Genomic DNA, 18,157 nt, shown 5'->3' with positions numbered 1-18,157 from the left:
TCAGTTATTATTATTATTATCAGTGATTATTATTATCACAGTTATTATTATTATTATCAGTTATTATTATTATTATCAGTTATTATTATTATCACAGTTATTATTATTATCACAGTTATTATTATTATCATCACAGTTATTATTATTATTACAGTTATTATTATTATTAGTATTACAGTTATTATTATTATTATTATTACAGTTATTATTATTATTATTATTACAGTTATTATTATTATTACAGTTATTATTATTATAATCAGTTATTATTATTACCACAGTTATTATTATTATTACAGTTATTACTATTATTATTATTACAGTTATTATTATTATTATTATTACAGTTATTATTATTATTACAGTTATTATTATTATTATTACAGTTATTATTATTATTATTACAGTTATTATTATCATTATTATTAGTTATTATTATTATCAGTTATTATTATTATCACAGTTATTATTATTATTACAGTTATTATTATTATTATCAGTTATTATTATTATCACAGTTATTATTATTATTATTATTATTACAGTTATTATTATCATTATTATTATTATGACTATTATTATAATTTAATATATACAGTAAATATATATGTTTCTATATTATATTATTCAGAGAAATGTTAATTATTTATATATGACTAGGAGAACATAAGATAAATATATAGGTTTTTTTTTTTCATTTTGATCAACCATTTTATTCTGGTCAGGGTCACAATGAACCTGGTTCCACTGGGAAACATTAGTTGTGATGCTGGAACACCAATTAATGACTACTTTCTGTTCCTGAAATGCTCTTAACTTGATCTAAAACTGACTGGATATTTTTATTCAGTCAGTCATTGATCTTCACTAAGCTGTTCATTCTGACCAGGGTCATGAGGGGTCCGAACCCCACCTGTAAACACCTGGAGCGAGTTTAGAGCAGCCAATCCACCTTTTGCATGTTTTGTTAGAAGGGAAGAAAGCCTGGAGGAAACTTGTTAGAACCCAGGTCGCCGTGTAACCCATTCTCTGTATATCTGCAGCAGGTGGATTGGCTGTTCTTTATTCCTCCAGTGTGTGAACAAGTGGTTGGGAAAATGAGCGAATTAGTGCGTGTCGCCCTGCGATCAATTGGTGCCTTGTAGACACTGGACCCGCTGCGACCTGGACCAGAGTGAAACGTGAATATGAAGCATGAAGGTGATGGACGGTAACTCACGCGCTCCCCGGTACAACGAGTCTCCGGTACCTGCTTCTGCTCCTCACCTGCGGGGACATGGCTGCGCATCAGGATCAGGCGGTGCTCAGGGGTTTGTCTGTATCTCTCACCGCTTTAGTCCACGATGGTTCCAGATAAAGTTCCTGAGCAGAAGTTCTAACACGGTCCTTTCCACCAGTTCACCCAGCGCGTGTGAACCCAGTTCCACCTGGTGCGCGTGCACAGAGCCACCGGTCCCAGCCCGGGACTCCACCCACTAACGGGACCGGTAGCGTCCAGAGTAGTGATTTAGCACTCGCTCATGAGTCGACTCTTTGAATCATCTCTCGTTAAAGAGTCGTTTACAGTTCTTTTAAACGTTTAAGTTTGTGATTAAATAATGATAATGACTTCGTTCTGCCCATATAAATAGGGTTATAGCAGTTGCACTCAGGTGTGTGCACTCATAGATTCTGGTTCGAACTCGAAACTCCACCTACACATTAACGAATTGTAAGCAGTGATGGACAGTACTGGACGGTAGTCGTTTGCGAATGAGTCGGCTCACTCTAAAGAGTCGTTTTTAAATCATTTATACTTAGTTTTCCAAGAAATGTGGCAAAATTAGACTGGATTATTTATTTATTTATTATTATTTATTACTTATTATTTATTAATTATATTGGATTATTGTGATGTAACTTTGTGGCTTTTAATTCCTCATTAATGCCTGTGACTGGTTATGGATGGTGACGTTTCTGTGTCCATATAAATAGGGGGAGTTTAATTGCACTTGGATCCATGAGCACTGAGCCACCAGTTCCACCCACAGCCCGGGATTTCACCCACTGGGACCAGTAGCGTTCAGAGAGTACTGATGCACTACTCGCGAATGAGTCGACTCTTTGAATCATCTCTCTTTAAAGAGTTGTTTCCAGTTCTTTTTAACGTTTATTGTTCGTTTTTTTCAATATGACATTTTATTTTTATTGTTTATTAATTGAATTATTAAGTTTATGGTCTTTAAGGTTTTTATAAATCTTTAAATTATTTTGATTAAATACACTAACGATAGTGACTTCTTTCTGCCCATATAAATAGGGTTGCACTCAGGTGTGTGCACTCATAGATTCTGGTTCAAACCCGAATCTCCACCTCCACATTAACGAATTTTAGGTAGTGATAAATAAATACTGGACGGTAGTGATTTGATGTGTCGTTTGCTGATGAGTCGGCTCACTTTAAAGAGTCGTTTTCAATTCGTGTATACTTAGTTTTCCTAAAATGTGGCAAAATTAGATTGGATTATTAATTAATTTATTATTTATTAATTATATTAGATTTATGTGATTTAAATGTGGCATGGACTTTTAATTCCTCATTAATTACTATTAATTAGGAGCCCAGAGCCACCGGTTCCACCCACTAAGAAAACACACACAGGGAAGGGTAGAGAGTGGTAATGTGTCGTCTGTGGACAAGTTTGACTGAGATTCATTTTGTGAAAAATGAGTCGAAGTGTCAGATGAGGGGTACTGAGCAGCTTGTTTGTTTATATTGCTTCTCATTATAAAATGTTAAACCTTTATATAGCAAATTTGTTTCATTAATAATTAATTGTGAAAGAATAGTCGGTGTGTGTGTGTTTGTGTGTGTGTGTGTGTGTGTTTGTGTGTGTGTGTGTGTGTGTGTTAAGGGGAACTTGATCACCTCTTTTCACTTTTCCAGAAGAATAAAGATGACTGTGTTCAGTACAGGGTGCGATGGGAAAACCCAAAGAACAAGGGAACAGGTACCAAATCTGAGAACCCCCAAATGAGCAAAGCAACACACACACACACACACACACACACACACACACACACACACACACACACACACATACACAGGTTTGTATTACCGTCCTTTAAAAGGTCTTAAACACTTGAGCTGTGATTTGGCATTTAGAGAAAATCTGCAACTCGGTTTCAGTCAGTAAAGAATTTATTTTTTATTTATTTATATTTATTTAAGTTCCTCTTAGATTCACAAAGCTGCTCATTAAATATACGTACAGCTCCTATTAATGTGCACACTTGTGTGGTGCTTCTGCAACTGTTCTGTTTTATTCCGGCTCTGAGGAGATCTGGTACTGACTGTAGTTAATCACCCACCCGGAGGGGCACCCAGGTGGAGCAGCGGGATACCACTAGCATACCAGCACAGAGATTCTGAACTCCTCGGTTCAAAACTCGGCATTGCCACCGGTCGGCTGGGCGCCATCCAGCAGGCATAATTGGCAGTGCCTGCAGCAGACAATGTTCTGCTAGGGCGGGATGGCCGGACTATGTGGGCAGGGTCTTCAAACACTGTGTAAGGACCCTGATTGGTGGATAGAGGCGCCTGTGCAGAATGTATGGGTGAAGAAGGGTTCCGCTAAGGGCTGTGCGTGGGTCGGAGGAGGCGTGAGTGGCAATATACCCTCCTCACCTACAATCAGGGATCCACCAGCAGGGGGAGACAAACTGATGACAATAAAATGGGGGAGAAAATGCAGAAATAAAATAGAATTTTTTAAAAATCACCCACCCGGAATTCCCAACAGTAACGAGCGAATGAGTCTTTCCATTATTTTCTTGGTCTGTGTGTGAATTATACAGTCAATTTTATAAATATAAATATATATTTCTCATGTTCATGTCTGGAGTTTGCAGTCGTGCTTATTTTGTCTGAAGTTACAGTTTAGCTAATTAACAACCCCCCTCCCTTCTCATTAAACTGTTGTTTTTACCTATTTAGGGGGATCTGAGTATTAATTAGGAGGGTCTAATCCCAATACCCTCCGTCATCTGAACCATGCGTGGGGTAGAGCTTCATCTGCATCCTCTCTACACTGAAATGTTACTAAGAGGAGGCAGAAAATCATCTTGATTAGAAGAGTGTGATGATAAATTAACAATTCATCATTTCATTGTTAAATGCCGCTTCATTTATTGAAAGTATATACAGTAAGGTCACATGACCACACATGACACATGACATTTAGGTTTAAGGCCGGTACCGTACGAATACTTAACTTAAAATTGAGGAGACTTCCTTCTAATAAACAAATCCAGTCTGAACAGAGCTATATAACCACACACTGGTTTGCTGGATCTACACTGTATGGCCAAAAGTATGTGGACACCCCTTTTATGGACCAAACTCAGGTATTTTAGACACACCCATTCAGGTGAAGAAAAGCAACCGTCTTGCACACAAAGCAAAGTGTGTAAACTATTAGCTTACTAGTCCACTACATCTTATCCAGGGTTCCAATCCAAAGCAGTGCTATCAGCCTGTTAGGCATCTACATACAGACATGATGTGTGTTAGGGTGTGTAACCGCAATCCGCCCAGTGATACTGGGGAAAACCGGACCCACCACAACCCTGATCGGGAGAAAGTGGTGGTAAAAACGTATCAGGTGCACAACAGATTTATTACATTTATCACACACACACACACACACACACACACACACACACACACACACACACACACACACACACACACACACACACACTTACACACCAGGCAATAAACTTTTGGATAATTAAACTATCCATCTCAGACGGTGTTGTTTTACCCACGCTGCCAGCGCATTTTTCATCAGTTAATAGTGTTTCACTAGATTTTGTAACATGACTGCTGGGAGTAACCTCCATTTAAATTCTTAGGGACTCACAATCAGTGTTAAATTCAATCATCTTGATCTTGAGTTCTGATGAGGGTTCTCAGCAGAACAGTTCAATTTTTTGGACTAGTAATCAGAATGTTGATGGTTCAAGACCCAACATTGCACAGATGCCACTGTGGGTCCTCGGAGCAAGGGGTGGGTCAACTCTCGCTGTGGATAAAAGTAATGACTGAATGTCACAAACATGAATGTTGGAACTGCGGTAGCCTAAAGGAGTTCTATTAATCGAAAGGTTGGGAGTTTGAATCCCCGCCATGCAGCCACTCTTGGGCCCTTGAGCAAGGCCCTTAGCCCTCTTGATTCCAGGGGCTTTCAAACAAACTAGATACGCAGAAAAATAATTATATTGTTCTGTACACGTGTAGATGTTTATATGACAAATAAAAGTGTTTCATTCTGGTGTTTCAAACCGGGCGGGACTGGAAATGATTTTTAAACTCGTGTCCCTGGGGCCCGTGTGCTGTGCAGCACTTGATTTACCTGCTACACCACTGTGTCACTGTGCGTGTGTGTGTGTGTGTGTGTGTGTGTGTGTGTGTAAAACATTCAATAATTCAGACTATCATCCATTTTTTATACTGAGGTGTCGCTGAAACCAGAGACGGTTTGACTTTCACTCGCCGTGTGTCCGAGTCTCTCTTTATATTTTGTTTTCAGTCACTGGAACTTTTTATTTAATTTTTATGATTTATCACCACTCAATGCTGCTCAGGGTCACGGTGGGTCCGGTTTCCCCCCAGTAATGTCTGTATGTTGAGTCCCGACCGGCTGATAACATTACTGGGGATTCGAACCCTGGAACCCAGCAGTAGTGGGCTGAGCACCACCCCGAGTTCCTCCTCTTCAGCTGGTGCTGTATTGCTCTCCTGGAATCCACCAAATCCAGATTCTTTAGTCAGAATGTTCACTACAGAGAATGTGTTTTTATTGCTTCAAAGTCTGATGGCGGTGTGCTTTACACCATTCTAACAGATCTTAATTTCAAACACGATACAGTAAGACCCTAATAAGCTTACAGCAGGAGATTAGTGCTCGGTCGTAGGTGCTACAGCCCAATTTCTTTTTACTTTCTACATTATTTCCTTTGAGCTTGTCTGGCTTCACAGCTGAGCTGTTGTTGTTCCTAGACATTTCCATTTAACATTAACAGTTACCTACAGTTGACCTAAAAAGCTCTGGCAGGCCTCCTCATACAGTTTACTAAAGGTTTTGGGACCCGTACAACCCCCAAAATCTGATGTCTTTGTTCTTTTTGTGCAGTACACTCTTAAATCATGTGGCATTTGTGTGTGTGTGTGTGTGTGTGTGTGTGTGTGTGTGTGTGCGCGCGCATTCCTGAGTCAAAACAGCAAATCACTAAATTGCAAAGAGTAAAAGCATCTGGATTTAATGGAGCACTTAAAAAAACAAACACACACACACACACACACACACACACACACACACATTTTTCCTTAATCAGCCATTTCTGAGCCATCAGCAAACATCTGGATCAGCGGCGATTCAGCTCCAGTATTAATGGAACAACACTGACACCCAGCGGCCGAACTGAGAACAACAAGGAGACGCTTTTTGATAAGTTCCTAAACTACTAGTAACACTAAACTAATAAGTGCATTAAATAACACCTGGTGCAGGGTAGGTGGAACAGTGGGTGGCGATGTCTCATCACAGCAGGAAGGGCCTGGGTTCGAGTCTCCGACTTGCGGCCTTAATGCTTTCTGTGTGGAGTTTGCATGTTCTCCCACAAGCCTAAAGCCAGACATCTAATAGATCCCTGAATGTGGCATACACAACTGTTAGGAACTCGACATGCCATGCACATTTTATTGCACATTTATGTATTTCACGTTTTTTAAATGCTGAAGTTTCTATTTTTTATTTCAGTTTCTGTTTGTGTATTTGGCGTCTGTTTCTGTTTCTCCTGCAGGATGAAACTTGTATTTGGACGATGAATAAATGCTGGATGAGAGACTTTTACTATCGTTTTCGTGTCTTGTGTGTACATCAGGAATCCTTACTGCATTCACTTTATTAAACACTAATGACACTTTAATAAACGTTTATTTATTATAAGACCCATCAGTGAACTCGACTGCAGCCTCATATTCTCTTACATTTTTAATACAGCATGCTTTTGTGTAAGTCTGAATAGATACACAGCAATAAAGTTCTAAATGCTTGAGAAATGTCTTCATCAGTTATTTTAGGATTGTGTGTGCGATCTTTATTGTGATTTAAATAATTATGATGTTATATAAGAGATAAACAATCAGGCCTGATGAATGCATGTACTTATAAATAAATAGGCATGCAGGGGTCTGTCTGTTTTTAGGAATTTTATATTTGCCTAGAAAGTTAAAATGTTCCGGTTCTTTACATGATAAATACACCAAAATCTACTTCAGAGTCTGCACTCCAGTACTTTTTATAAAATGTATATATATAGTCAAAATGTATGCTAATCTTCATCATAAAACAGTGTTTATTCCATGAGATAAAACCTCTCCTGTAAATTCGCCTGATTGACCTGAAGTTCGTTGGCTATAATTTGACCCTGGAGACCAGTCAGTGATCCTCATCAGTTTTACTAGATACTGCCTGTATCAGTATAGACTGTGGGAGGAAACCGGAGCGCCCGGATGAAACCCACGCCGACACTCAAAACAGAAAGTATCCTGGATACCATTTTATTATTTGTTGCTTATTTGTTGCTAGTCTCAGCTTTATTTTTTACTATGGGTTATTTTATGGCTGATTGTTTGTGCTGTAGGTAGTGTGTGTGTGGAGTTTGGCATGTTCTTTGTGTTAGCATAAGTTTCCTTTTACCTTCCAGAAGCATGCAGAAGAACGACTGGTTTTATGTCGTCCATGGGTTTAATGACTGAGTGCATGTAGGAGCGTGGGACACCCAGACCCAGCGCCCAGTGTTTCCATGTGGTGCTGGACCCACTCCAACCCTGACCAGCATGAACGGATCATGGAAAATAAAATAATAAGATGTTTATGGGTGTAATAACAACATAGTTTTAGACAGAAGAGACGGAGTTACATTTTGTGTTCAGTCAGATTTCCATTTTATATTTTTGGCATTTAGCAGAAGCTTTTATCCAAGGCGACTTACAGTCATGTACACAATTGTGGGTTAAGGGCCTTGCTCAGGGGCCCAGCAGTAGCACCTTGGCGATGGTGGGGCTTGAACCAGCAACCTTCTGATTACAAGTGCTGTACCTTAACCACTGAGCCACTGAGCCACTTCTTTTGAATCTCCCCCTCTGTGTGAGAGAGTGGAACCCAGTCCAGGGTGTGTCTGCCTTAAACCCAGTGTTTCCGGTATGGCTTTGGATCCAGCCCTACCCTGTTCAGAATGAAGTGGTTCCTGAAGATGAATGAATGAATCTGTAGACGTGAGTTTCTTATTGTGTGTGCTTGTGTTTTTGTTGAGGGAATAAACACCCGTTCCAAACCCAAGCCCTGTTGTTGTTTTTATTGTAACGTGTGTGTGTGTGTGTGTTTAACACTGATGAATGAGTGGTTGTTCTGTAAAGCTTCGTCAGGCCGGTGTGTTTAGTCCCAGGCTTTTTTACGCTCTGGGGTTAGTAAGGTAAACGCCTTGAGCAATAAACCAGTCGGGCGGGTGGATTAGAAAAGAAAAACAACTCTCCTCAGTTTGATATGAGAAGGTTACAGAGCACAGAGAGCAGGAAACACCGTGAGTATTTACTGCTAAAGCTTTACTAGAAATCTACGTTTGGTTTTATATTAAAATGAAAAAACTGGTTTTAATGTTTTAGCTGAGGAATGTGATGTGATTATTATTGACTTCTGTTGTGCAACTGAGATGAAAAGTTCAGCTGCAGGAAACTCACAGATTTATCGACTGAAACTCTGCAGGTTATAAAATCCACACACGCCTGATTATTTTGCTCGTTCGGTGACGTACTAAGTACTAAAATGTGCTTTAACTTTGACTTCTCTGTGCCCGTAAGAATATAAAACAACAGCACCTTAGTCAAGGTCCGGAGAAAAGCCAGAAGTGTCACAAGACACAGAAATGTTTCTAATTTTTTTCCTTTTTTCCTTGTGTACAGTCGAGTGAGCTTTACGCTTAAGGTTGCTATTTGCTGGAAGGTTGTCGCACATGAAGCTGCTCCAGGAGCTTCTAAATCACAGAAGATCAAATCTTCTCCCAGCACAACCTTGGCGAGAGACCACTGTTCCGTTTACTTTAAAAGAGTGCAGTCAAACAACTCTTTAAATGGGCACAGAGAAGTCACCATTTACTGCTCCGAGCACAAATTTGTGAAAAGGACGACGATCGGCTCATCTGGGGGTCTCTGTGCAGCACCATCATTCAGCCAGCAGAGGGCGTAACTGCAGCAGTTATGAGGAATCCCCTCCACCCTGCTTAGAGGAGAGTAAAGCACACTAACGTCACTCTGGGTTGAAGGGTGTAAAGCACACTAACATTGAACTTATATCACCCTGGTTGGAAGGGACTAAAGCACATCAACACTGGACTTGTCACCTTGTTTGAAGGGTGTAAAGCACACCAACATCGGACTCGAGCATTGCTAACGTCCAATCGGCACCTACACGGATATATTTGGCTCGTCTGAGGGAGGGAGAACTGTAGGAATTCCTCATAACTGCTGCAATGACACCCTCTGCTGGCTGATTGATGGTGCTGCACAGAGATTGGGGAAAACAGACTCTCTGTGCGCGATACGGATCTCCATATGAACCCTGGTGCAGGTGAAAAGAAGCGCTCAATACTGCACATGTTTTGGAGGGGGCGTGTGTTAGTCATGACCCTCCTCGGTCAGGAGTGGAGGTCTGCAGCAGTAGAGGGGAAACACCATCGGGGAATCGGATACGACTAAATTGGGCAGAAAGTATGTGGACACCTGACCAAAAGCTCGTTGCCCTTCCAATTCCAATCCACATGCATTACAGTATTACAGCATACGATAAGATTTTGAGTGTGTCTGTGGAGATTTGTGCACGTTTGGAGAATTTGTGAGCTCAGTGATGTTGGATGATGTTACATGAGAAGCCCTGGCTCACAGTCAGTGTTCCGATTCACCCCAAAGATGTTTGATTGGGACGATGATGGAACAGCATGAATAATGAGGTTGAGGTTCCTCCACACCAAATCTATGCACTGCGCTTCATGCACCACATCGTTCACTAGTTAAAACTCAACAATTAAAAAGGGTGTCCACATATTTCTGGTCATGTAGTGCAGGGTTTTTTTTTTATCTTTTTTGCAAGCCTGACACATTTTGTCTATGATTTTTTATGCCACCCAGGTAACACAAATGACACATCTCGCTCCCTCTGTACAAGACGTAACATAAAGCCTCCACAAGGGGGCGTTCGTGTACATGTTTATTTAATTCAAACACGTCTACTGAAGAATGATTCGAGGGAATCTTCTCCTGGCTGATCTGTGAGTGTTGTGTAACAGGCAAACCTTCTGAAGGCGTGTCGTGTTGGGTCTGTTTCAGGGTGAGCGTTCCGACTCGGCTGAGTTCAGCTCGTCAGATAAACCTTCACTGATCGCCCACAGACGGAGACGAGGCTACACATCTGAGGTGAGGGGTACTGAGGTGGTTGTATAAGGGTTACAGGGAGAATTAAGGGGGACACGTGATTTTCAGGGTGAGGAGAGAGTAAAGGATGTTTAATAAGAGCTGCAGGATAGAAATCATCCAAATGTAAGTTCAGCAAGCATCAAATGTATTATTTTATTATGTTTTAAATCAGCCGGACAGTTTTGCAGTTTTAACATTAAAACCACCTCCTTGTTTCTACACTCACTGTCCATTTTATCAGCTCCACTTACCATATAGAAGCACTTTGTAGTTCTACAATTACTGACTGTAGTCCATCTGTTACTCTACATACTTTGTTACCCCCTTTCATGCTGTTCTTCAATGATCAGGACCCCCACAGGACCCCCACAGAGCAGGTATTATTTAGGTGGTGGATCATTCTCAGCACTGCAGTGACACTATCATGGTGGTGGTGTGTTAGTGTGTGTTGTGCTGGTATGAGTGGATCAGACACAGCAGCGCTGCTGGAGTTTTTAAATACCGTGTCCACTCACTGTCCACTCTATTAGACACGCCTACCTAGCTGGTCCACCTTGTAGATGTAAAGTCAGAGACGATCGCTCATCTATTGCTGCTGTTTGAGTCGGTCATCTTCTAGACCTTCATCAGTGGTCACAGGACGCTGCCCACGGGGCGCTGTCGGCTGGATGTTTTTGGTTGGTGGACGATTCTGTGCTGCTGTGTCTGATCCACTCATACCAGCACAACACACACTAACACACCACCACCATGTCAGTGTCACTGCAGTGCTGAGAATCATCCACCACCTAAATAATACCTGCTCTGTGGGGGTCCTGACCATTGAAGAACAGCATGAAAGGGGGTAACAAAGCATGTAGAGAAACAGATGGACTTCAGTCAGTAATTGTAGAACTACAAAGTGCTTCTATATGGTAAATGGAGCTGATAAAATGGACAGTGAGTGTAGAAACAAGGAGGTGTGCCGATGTATATTATATATAATAGAACAGCTTTGTTTAATTATTGAATTATTTTTGTGATGCTGTTAAATGTTTGTGTCTGTATAAACGTGTTTTTCATTTTTATTCACAGAGCACAAACACACACCAGCGATGACCTGCATAAATCAGCTGGATTCCACATTTAAGGTGCGTTTCATGCAATACTGACCAGCTTTTGAGAAAAAAATGCTTAATAGTTGGCACTCAGGTTGGGTTGTAAAACTAAAACCACACCCAGACCCCCTGAAGCGTTGGTGTGGGGTGTGGTACGCATTGCGTACTGGAGCCTGGAGCCGCTTCAGCTCCGAAAACACGGTGGAAAATTCAACACATGCTAAATTACTCTGTAATTACTCGGTCATCAAATATTTTTTTGCATGTAGAGCACTATTATATACATAAATACGCTTCTCTAAAGTATAAGGACCCCCCGGGGGTTAAAATAAAGCTCTATCAGAAGTGAATAGTGATAGCTCAGTGGTTAAGGTACTGGACTAGTAAGCAGAAGGTTGCCGGTTCAAGCCCCGCCACCACCAAGTTGCCACTGTTGGGTCCCTGAGCAAGGCCCTTAATCCTCAATTGCTCATCGTGTTCCGCTCATTGTGTAAGTCGCTTTGGATAAAAGTGTCCACTAAATGCTGAAAATGTAAATAGTATTTACATCAGGGTTATTCAAGCAATTTTTTAAGCAACTCGCATTTTGTTCATGAACTTTACGCGACCCCTCCACGTTTATTTTACTCACTCACTTTCTTAGTGATGGAGCCTGACACAGCTTTTCAATGGGCGCAAGGCACACAGTAACACCCTGGACGGGGCGCCAGTCCATCACAGGGCAAAGTTTATTTTTATTATTATTATTATTATTATTCTCTGCAACCCATTTCTTTGACTTGCAACCCACCTGAGGGTCGCAACCCAGGGTCTAAAAAACCCTGGTCTAGATAAATCATATTAACCAGTTATCATATTAACTAGTTATCATATTAACTAGTTAATCCACTTATCAGTAATCCTCTTACCAGGTTATGTTTTGGCTTTTGTTCGCACATGAGCTCAAACAGTTTTACTAAATCTGGACGCAGTAAATTACAGCGTCAGCGTGCTTTAGAGCAACTTTTTTCAAACTGAAAATAATGGGTCGCAGAGAAAAATAATAATAACTAAATAAACTTGTGCATGAATGCCCCCTTGTGGAGGGTTTATGTTACATCTTGTAAACCACAGTGGGACCAGATTGTACAGAGAGAGTAAGATGCGTTGCTTGTGTTGCCTGGGTCAGAATATCACTCAGAATGAGGCGTCTCAGTAGAAGCATTTTGAGGCGTCTTCGAATTTAGACATGCCTTCTTCTCGGGAGCGAAGGATGATGGGAAGGGCGTGTGTGTAGAGAGAGCGCTAGGTTTTCAGACAGATTAGGCAGGTTTGATTCGTTCCCTCTAATCTTCATACATCTAGCCCTGAGTTGATGGACTTGTGGTAGAACTTGTACTTACAGCAGCGTTATTTTCACTATTTTCACTATTTTCATATTTTTGGTGTTTTTGTCCCGGTTCATTAATGTATTCCATGTTAGGAGCTGGAGCACAAAGCCATCACTCTTTTAAAGATCGAGCTAAAGAGGTTCAAGGACCTGCTGTGTCTGGATTACCCAGCGTGCTCGGAGGAGGAGGACGTGGAAAGTGAGGAATATCAGGTCAACGTCAAAGAGGGAGCACTGAAAATCATACTGCACGTCCTGAAGAAAATGAACCAGGCCGAACTCGCTAAGACGCTGCAGAACAGTGAGTATTTATCAGCAGCTACGACTTTAGCAGAACAGTGCAGTTTAGGAACCAGGAAACATTGGGCACCATCATTGGGCTTTGGACATAACCAGTGTGCTGCCCTATGTGTTGATGTGCCAGGGAAATGTCAGACAGGTGGCGCACACATCACAGAAGATATTAGGGTTTATGTTATTAGATGAGGTTAAAATGTTGTGGAACTTGGACGGCACCCCTGGCATTCAACTGTATCGTCTACGTCACAGTCCGGCTCTGGCTGGTGAAATAGACTACTGTGCCACCCAAGAGCCCCCTATGATTGTGGGGATTTTATTGTATATTTATTTATGATAAAGGAACAGGTTAAACTTGAAACGACAATAAATGTGTCCTATAACAAGACAAAAATCCAAAATAAGGCAATTTGACCCTCTTGGTCGTCAGACCTGGTTGGAGAAGGCAGGATACAGGGGTGTGAATACTTTTTCACTTTTTATGAGATTTTTATTAATAGGTCTGTTAATGCTGACACTGATGTTTATAATGTTTATGATGTTTATAATGTTTATGATATGTTTCTGTGTTAGAGCTGGTCAGTATTTACCAGAAGCCACTGAAGTCTGAACTGATAAATAAATTTCAAATAACAAACGATGGAATCTTCCAACATGGAACCATGAGGCTCCTGACCGCAACCGAGACACCGCTCTACGTCTCAGAGATGTCTCGAAGCGACGACGAGGGACACGAGACGAGACGAATCGAGATGCCAAAAACTTCACCACGTCAGACGCCCGTTCAAATGAGCGACCTCTTCAAAGACAAGCTGATCAGAACTGTCCTGACTACAGGAGTGGCTGGAATTGGGAAGACGGTCTCGGTGCAGAAGTTCATCCTGGACTGGGCTGAAGGAAACACAAACCAGGACGTGGTCTTCCTGTTCCCGCTGTCCTTCCGAGAGCTGAATTTGATAAAGCATGAAAAGATCAGTCTGACGAACCTTCTTCTTTCCTTTTACCCCGTAACCAAGGCCATGCAGTTGATCGTCTCCGGAGCCCACAAGGTCCTGTTCATCTTTGACGGTCTTGACGAATGTCGGTTTGATCTGGATTTCCAGAATAACGAGTACTTGTGTGACGTGACCCAGCCGGCCTCGGTGGAGGTGCTGCTGACGAACCTCATCAAGGGTAATCTTCTTCCCTCCGCTCTGATATGGGTAACATCTCGACCGGGCGCGGCCGGTCTGATCCCTCCCGACTTCGTGGATCAAGTCACGGAGATCCGAGGGTTCAGCGACTCCCAGATTGAGAGGTACTTCATGATGAGGATGAGAGACCAGAGGCTCGCTAATACAATCACTGCTCACGTGAAGTCATCGAACAGCTTCTACCACATGTGCCAAATCCCTGCGTTCTGTTCCATTTCAGCCACCGTTCTACAGAGAGTGATGGGCGGAACGGAGAGGAACGAGATCCCCGAGATCCCCGAGACTCTGACCCAAATGTTCGTACATTTTTTAGCCCTTCATCTTAAAAATATGGACACTAATCCTCAGCAGGCTACAGAGAGCATTCTGACACTGGGAAAACTGGCTTTCCAGCAGCTGGAGAAGGGCAACCTGATTTTCTACGAAGAAGATCTGACCGAGTGTGGGTTCAATGTCCAAAAAGCATCGCTGTACTCAGGATGGTGCGGTCAGGTTTTCAGCCAGGACGTCAGTCTGCACCCGGCAAAGGTTTTCAGCTTCGTGCATCTAAGTGCCCAAGAATTTCTGGCAGCTTTATACGCATTTTATTCCTTCATCAAGAAGAGTCCGGCAGAACCTGGGACCACAGATCTGTCCGATCTTTTCCAAAGCTCCGACGTGTCCGACTTGCACAAGAGAGCGGTAGACAAGGCCGTAACGAGTCACAATGGACACTTGGACCTGTTTCTCCGCTTCCTGCTCGGCCTCTCGCTGGAGTCTAACCGGACTCGATTACGAGGGTTCTTCACGCAGGCAGGAAGCATCTCTGACAGCGAGGAGACCGTCGAGTACATCAAGAGGAAGATCCGGGAGAGCTCGTCTCCAGAGAAATCTGTCAACCTGATCCACTGCCTTAATGAACTGGGGGATCGGACTCTTGAGCAGGAGGTTCGAACCCTCTTGAAGAACGGAGGTTATAGTTGTCCCAGCGACACACGGCTCCGTCCTGCTCAGCTGTCTGTCCTCATGTTTGTGCTTTTAAACCCAGAAAAGACTCTGGATGAGTTTCATTTGAGTCAATACGACAAATCTGAGGAATGTCTTCTGATGATGCTGCCGGTAATCAAAGCGTCCAGAAAAGCTCTGTGAGTATTCTTCTTTATTCTTCTTTATTTATCAGCCATTCACTGTTTTTACAAACCTCCATCAGCCTGACATCCAATAGATCCCTGAACATGACCTGCACATTATTGGGAGGTGGTCCTAATGTTCTGGCTCATCACCGTATGTTTGTATTTTATTTTAGCCTGCAGGGCTGTAACCTCACAGAGAAAAGCTGTGCAGCTTTAGCCTCGGTTCTCAGCTCAGACTGTTCTCTGAGAGAGCTGGACCTGAGTATGAATCAACTTGGAGATTTAGGAGTGAAGGTGCTAGTGACGGGATTGAGGAACCCACAGTGCAGACTGGAGATGCTCAGGTGAGATCAGATCCCTCACTGTCAGATAGTGAAAGGTGCACAGATCTTCAGGTAGGTTTTATATAGACGTGGGCAGAGGGGTTGGGGGCAGAAGTTTGGATCTGGGTCAGGGACTGTGGTTAGGATCTGGGGTTTGGGTTGGGGATTAAGGTCAGGGTAGGGTGTTGGGTTTTAGGTCCAGGGTTAAGATAAAGGATTAAGGTATGGAGTCGGGGTTTTGGGTTAGGTTTTTGATTCAAGGGTTGGGACTAGAGGTCAGGGTTATGGTTAGGTTTTGGGTTGGGGTTAGGGTTAAGGTTAGAATTAAAGGTTAAAGGTTTTGGGTTAAATTTTATGACTGAGGGTTGGGGTTATTGTCAGGTTTAGGGTTAGGATTAAAGTTAAGGTTAGGTTTTAAATAAAGGGTTGGGATTAGAGGTTAGGATTATGGTTAGGGTTATTGAGGTTAGAGTTAAGGTTAGTGTAACTGGTTAATGTTGGGGTTATTGAGGTTAGGGTTGGGGTTAGTGTAACTGAAGGTAAGGTTATGGTTATTAGGGTCAGAATAACAGGTTATGGTTAGAATTACTGGGGTTGAGATTTGAGTAGGTTTAAGGTTTAAGGTTGAGGTGACTGGAGTTGAAGTCTGTAGGCGTGTCGGTTCTAACACATCGTCACTTCTCCAGGTTGTGTGGTTGCCTTCTCACAGAGGAAAGCTGCGCTCTCCTGTCCTCTGTCCTCAGCACTGGTTCCTCGTGTTTGAAGGAGCTGGACCTGAGTAAGAACGAGCTCCACGATTCAGGAGTGAAGCTGCTCGCTGAAGGACTGAAGAGTCCACACTGTAAACTGGAGACACTGAGGTGAGATCAACTTGCTGTAGATAGTAAAGAGTAGAGGACCAAGGACTGATCCCTGTGGAACACCTTGTGTAGGAACACTGATAGCGGAATGATGCTTAACCAAGAGCAATAAAGTGACATCACAAAATAAGTCCTGGTCTTGCTCGGTTTAAACCATTTTGGATGCTTTGAGGTATTCTACTGGTGCTAATGTAAACACAGGGTACAGTACGACAGCACTTTTCCTCCCTCTTCTTCTCTGCAGGTTGGAGTGGTGCAGCATTACAGATGAAGGCTGCACTGCTCTGGCTTCAGCTCTGCTCTCCAACCCCTCATCACTCCTGAGGAACCTCTACCTGTACATAAACGAGCTGGGAGAGATGGGAGAAGAGCCTCTCTGTAACCTCCTGAAGGATTCAAACTGTAATCTGGAGAAACTCGAGTGAGTATTGATTAATAACCTGATTTTTTCCCAACAGGAAACACTTGGGTTATTCTGATTATGGTCTGTTTTGGGGTTAAATGTGTTTGGGGTTCCTGTAGAAGTTCGAGTCGTCCATGTGCACTGGATATTCCACTAGCACACCAGCGCTGGGGTTCTGCGCCAATCCACCAAAGTACGGGCGATCAATAAGGGGTCGGTGGACCGCTGGGGATTCGAACCCTGGCTCCCAGTAATCTGCGCCACCCAAACACCCTTGGAGTAATTAAATAAACCTATTTTCCTCTCTGCAGGCTGAAGGTGGCCAGTGTTTCAGAGGAAGTAGGTGCTGCTCTGACTTTAGCTGTGGCGTTGAACCCCTCGACACTGATGAAGGAGCTGGACGTTTACTGCCCAGCTAAAGGTTTAAGGTGGAACCTGCTCTATGATCTGCTGAAGGATCCGCGCTGTAACCTGGAATTAATACGGTAAGATACCATACAGCCTCGGATCCCTGTTTTTTAAAAATGTTTAATTCATTCTATATTCATCCATTATGTTTAATTAATTTGTGGAATTCTTCTACAGTCTCATTCCTCCTTCTCATTCGGAAAGAGTTTCTTCTCCAGTGAGTTCTGAGGACCAGGAAGCCTAACAGTACAGACTCATACAGTTTGTGATTGTACGTGATGGACGTACGTCTGTGAACGTGGCTGCGATCTGAACCACCTGAAGCTCGGCTAAAATCAAACCAGCTGAAATGTTGATTGACTTTCCTGAACATCAGCAGTCTTTGCAGTTCCACATTTGTGAAAAAGTTTGGACACCCTTGATCCAGTTCTTGGTGAACCATGTCTTGGTGTTTTTTTTTAAAGGGAGAATAAGTTTACAGTTTATCTTCTACATGGAACAAAGTATACAGTAGTGTTCAAAAAAATAGCAGTGATTTTAAAAAAGTGAATAAAGCACAAAATCATTATAATAACTTTTATT

At 42.4% G+C, this 18,157-nt stretch overlaps 1 protein-coding gene across 1 annotated transcript; it reads left to right on the top strand.

The window, feature by feature from the left end:
- The first annotated feature begins 2,961 nt into the window (after positions 1-2,961).
- Positions 2,962-17,819, top strand: LOC134334292 (NLR family CARD domain-containing protein 3-like). The gene is made up of 10 exons (XM_063016533.1): positions 2,962-2,990; positions 9,008-9,011; positions 10,427-10,513; positions 13,073-13,280; positions 13,850-15,593; positions 15,755-15,925; positions 16,648-16,764; positions 17,009-17,185; positions 17,479-17,652; positions 17,753-17,819. Exons 1-10 carry the CDS (start codon positions 2,962-2,964, stop codon positions 17,817-17,819), a joined length of 2,778 nt encoding a protein of 925 aa, XP_062872603.1.
- The last annotated feature ends 338 nt before the right edge of the window (positions 17,820-18,157 follow it).

This window comes from Trichomycterus rosablanca, chromosome 20, assembly GCF_030014385.1.
Source record: "Trichomycterus rosablanca isolate fTriRos1 chromosome 20, fTriRos1.hap1, whole genome shotgun sequence".
In the NCBI taxonomy this organism is placed as follows: Eukaryota; Metazoa; Chordata; class Actinopteri; order Siluriformes; family Trichomycteridae; genus Trichomycterus; species Trichomycterus rosablanca.
This window is presented reverse-complemented; position numbering and strand designations above follow the sequence as displayed.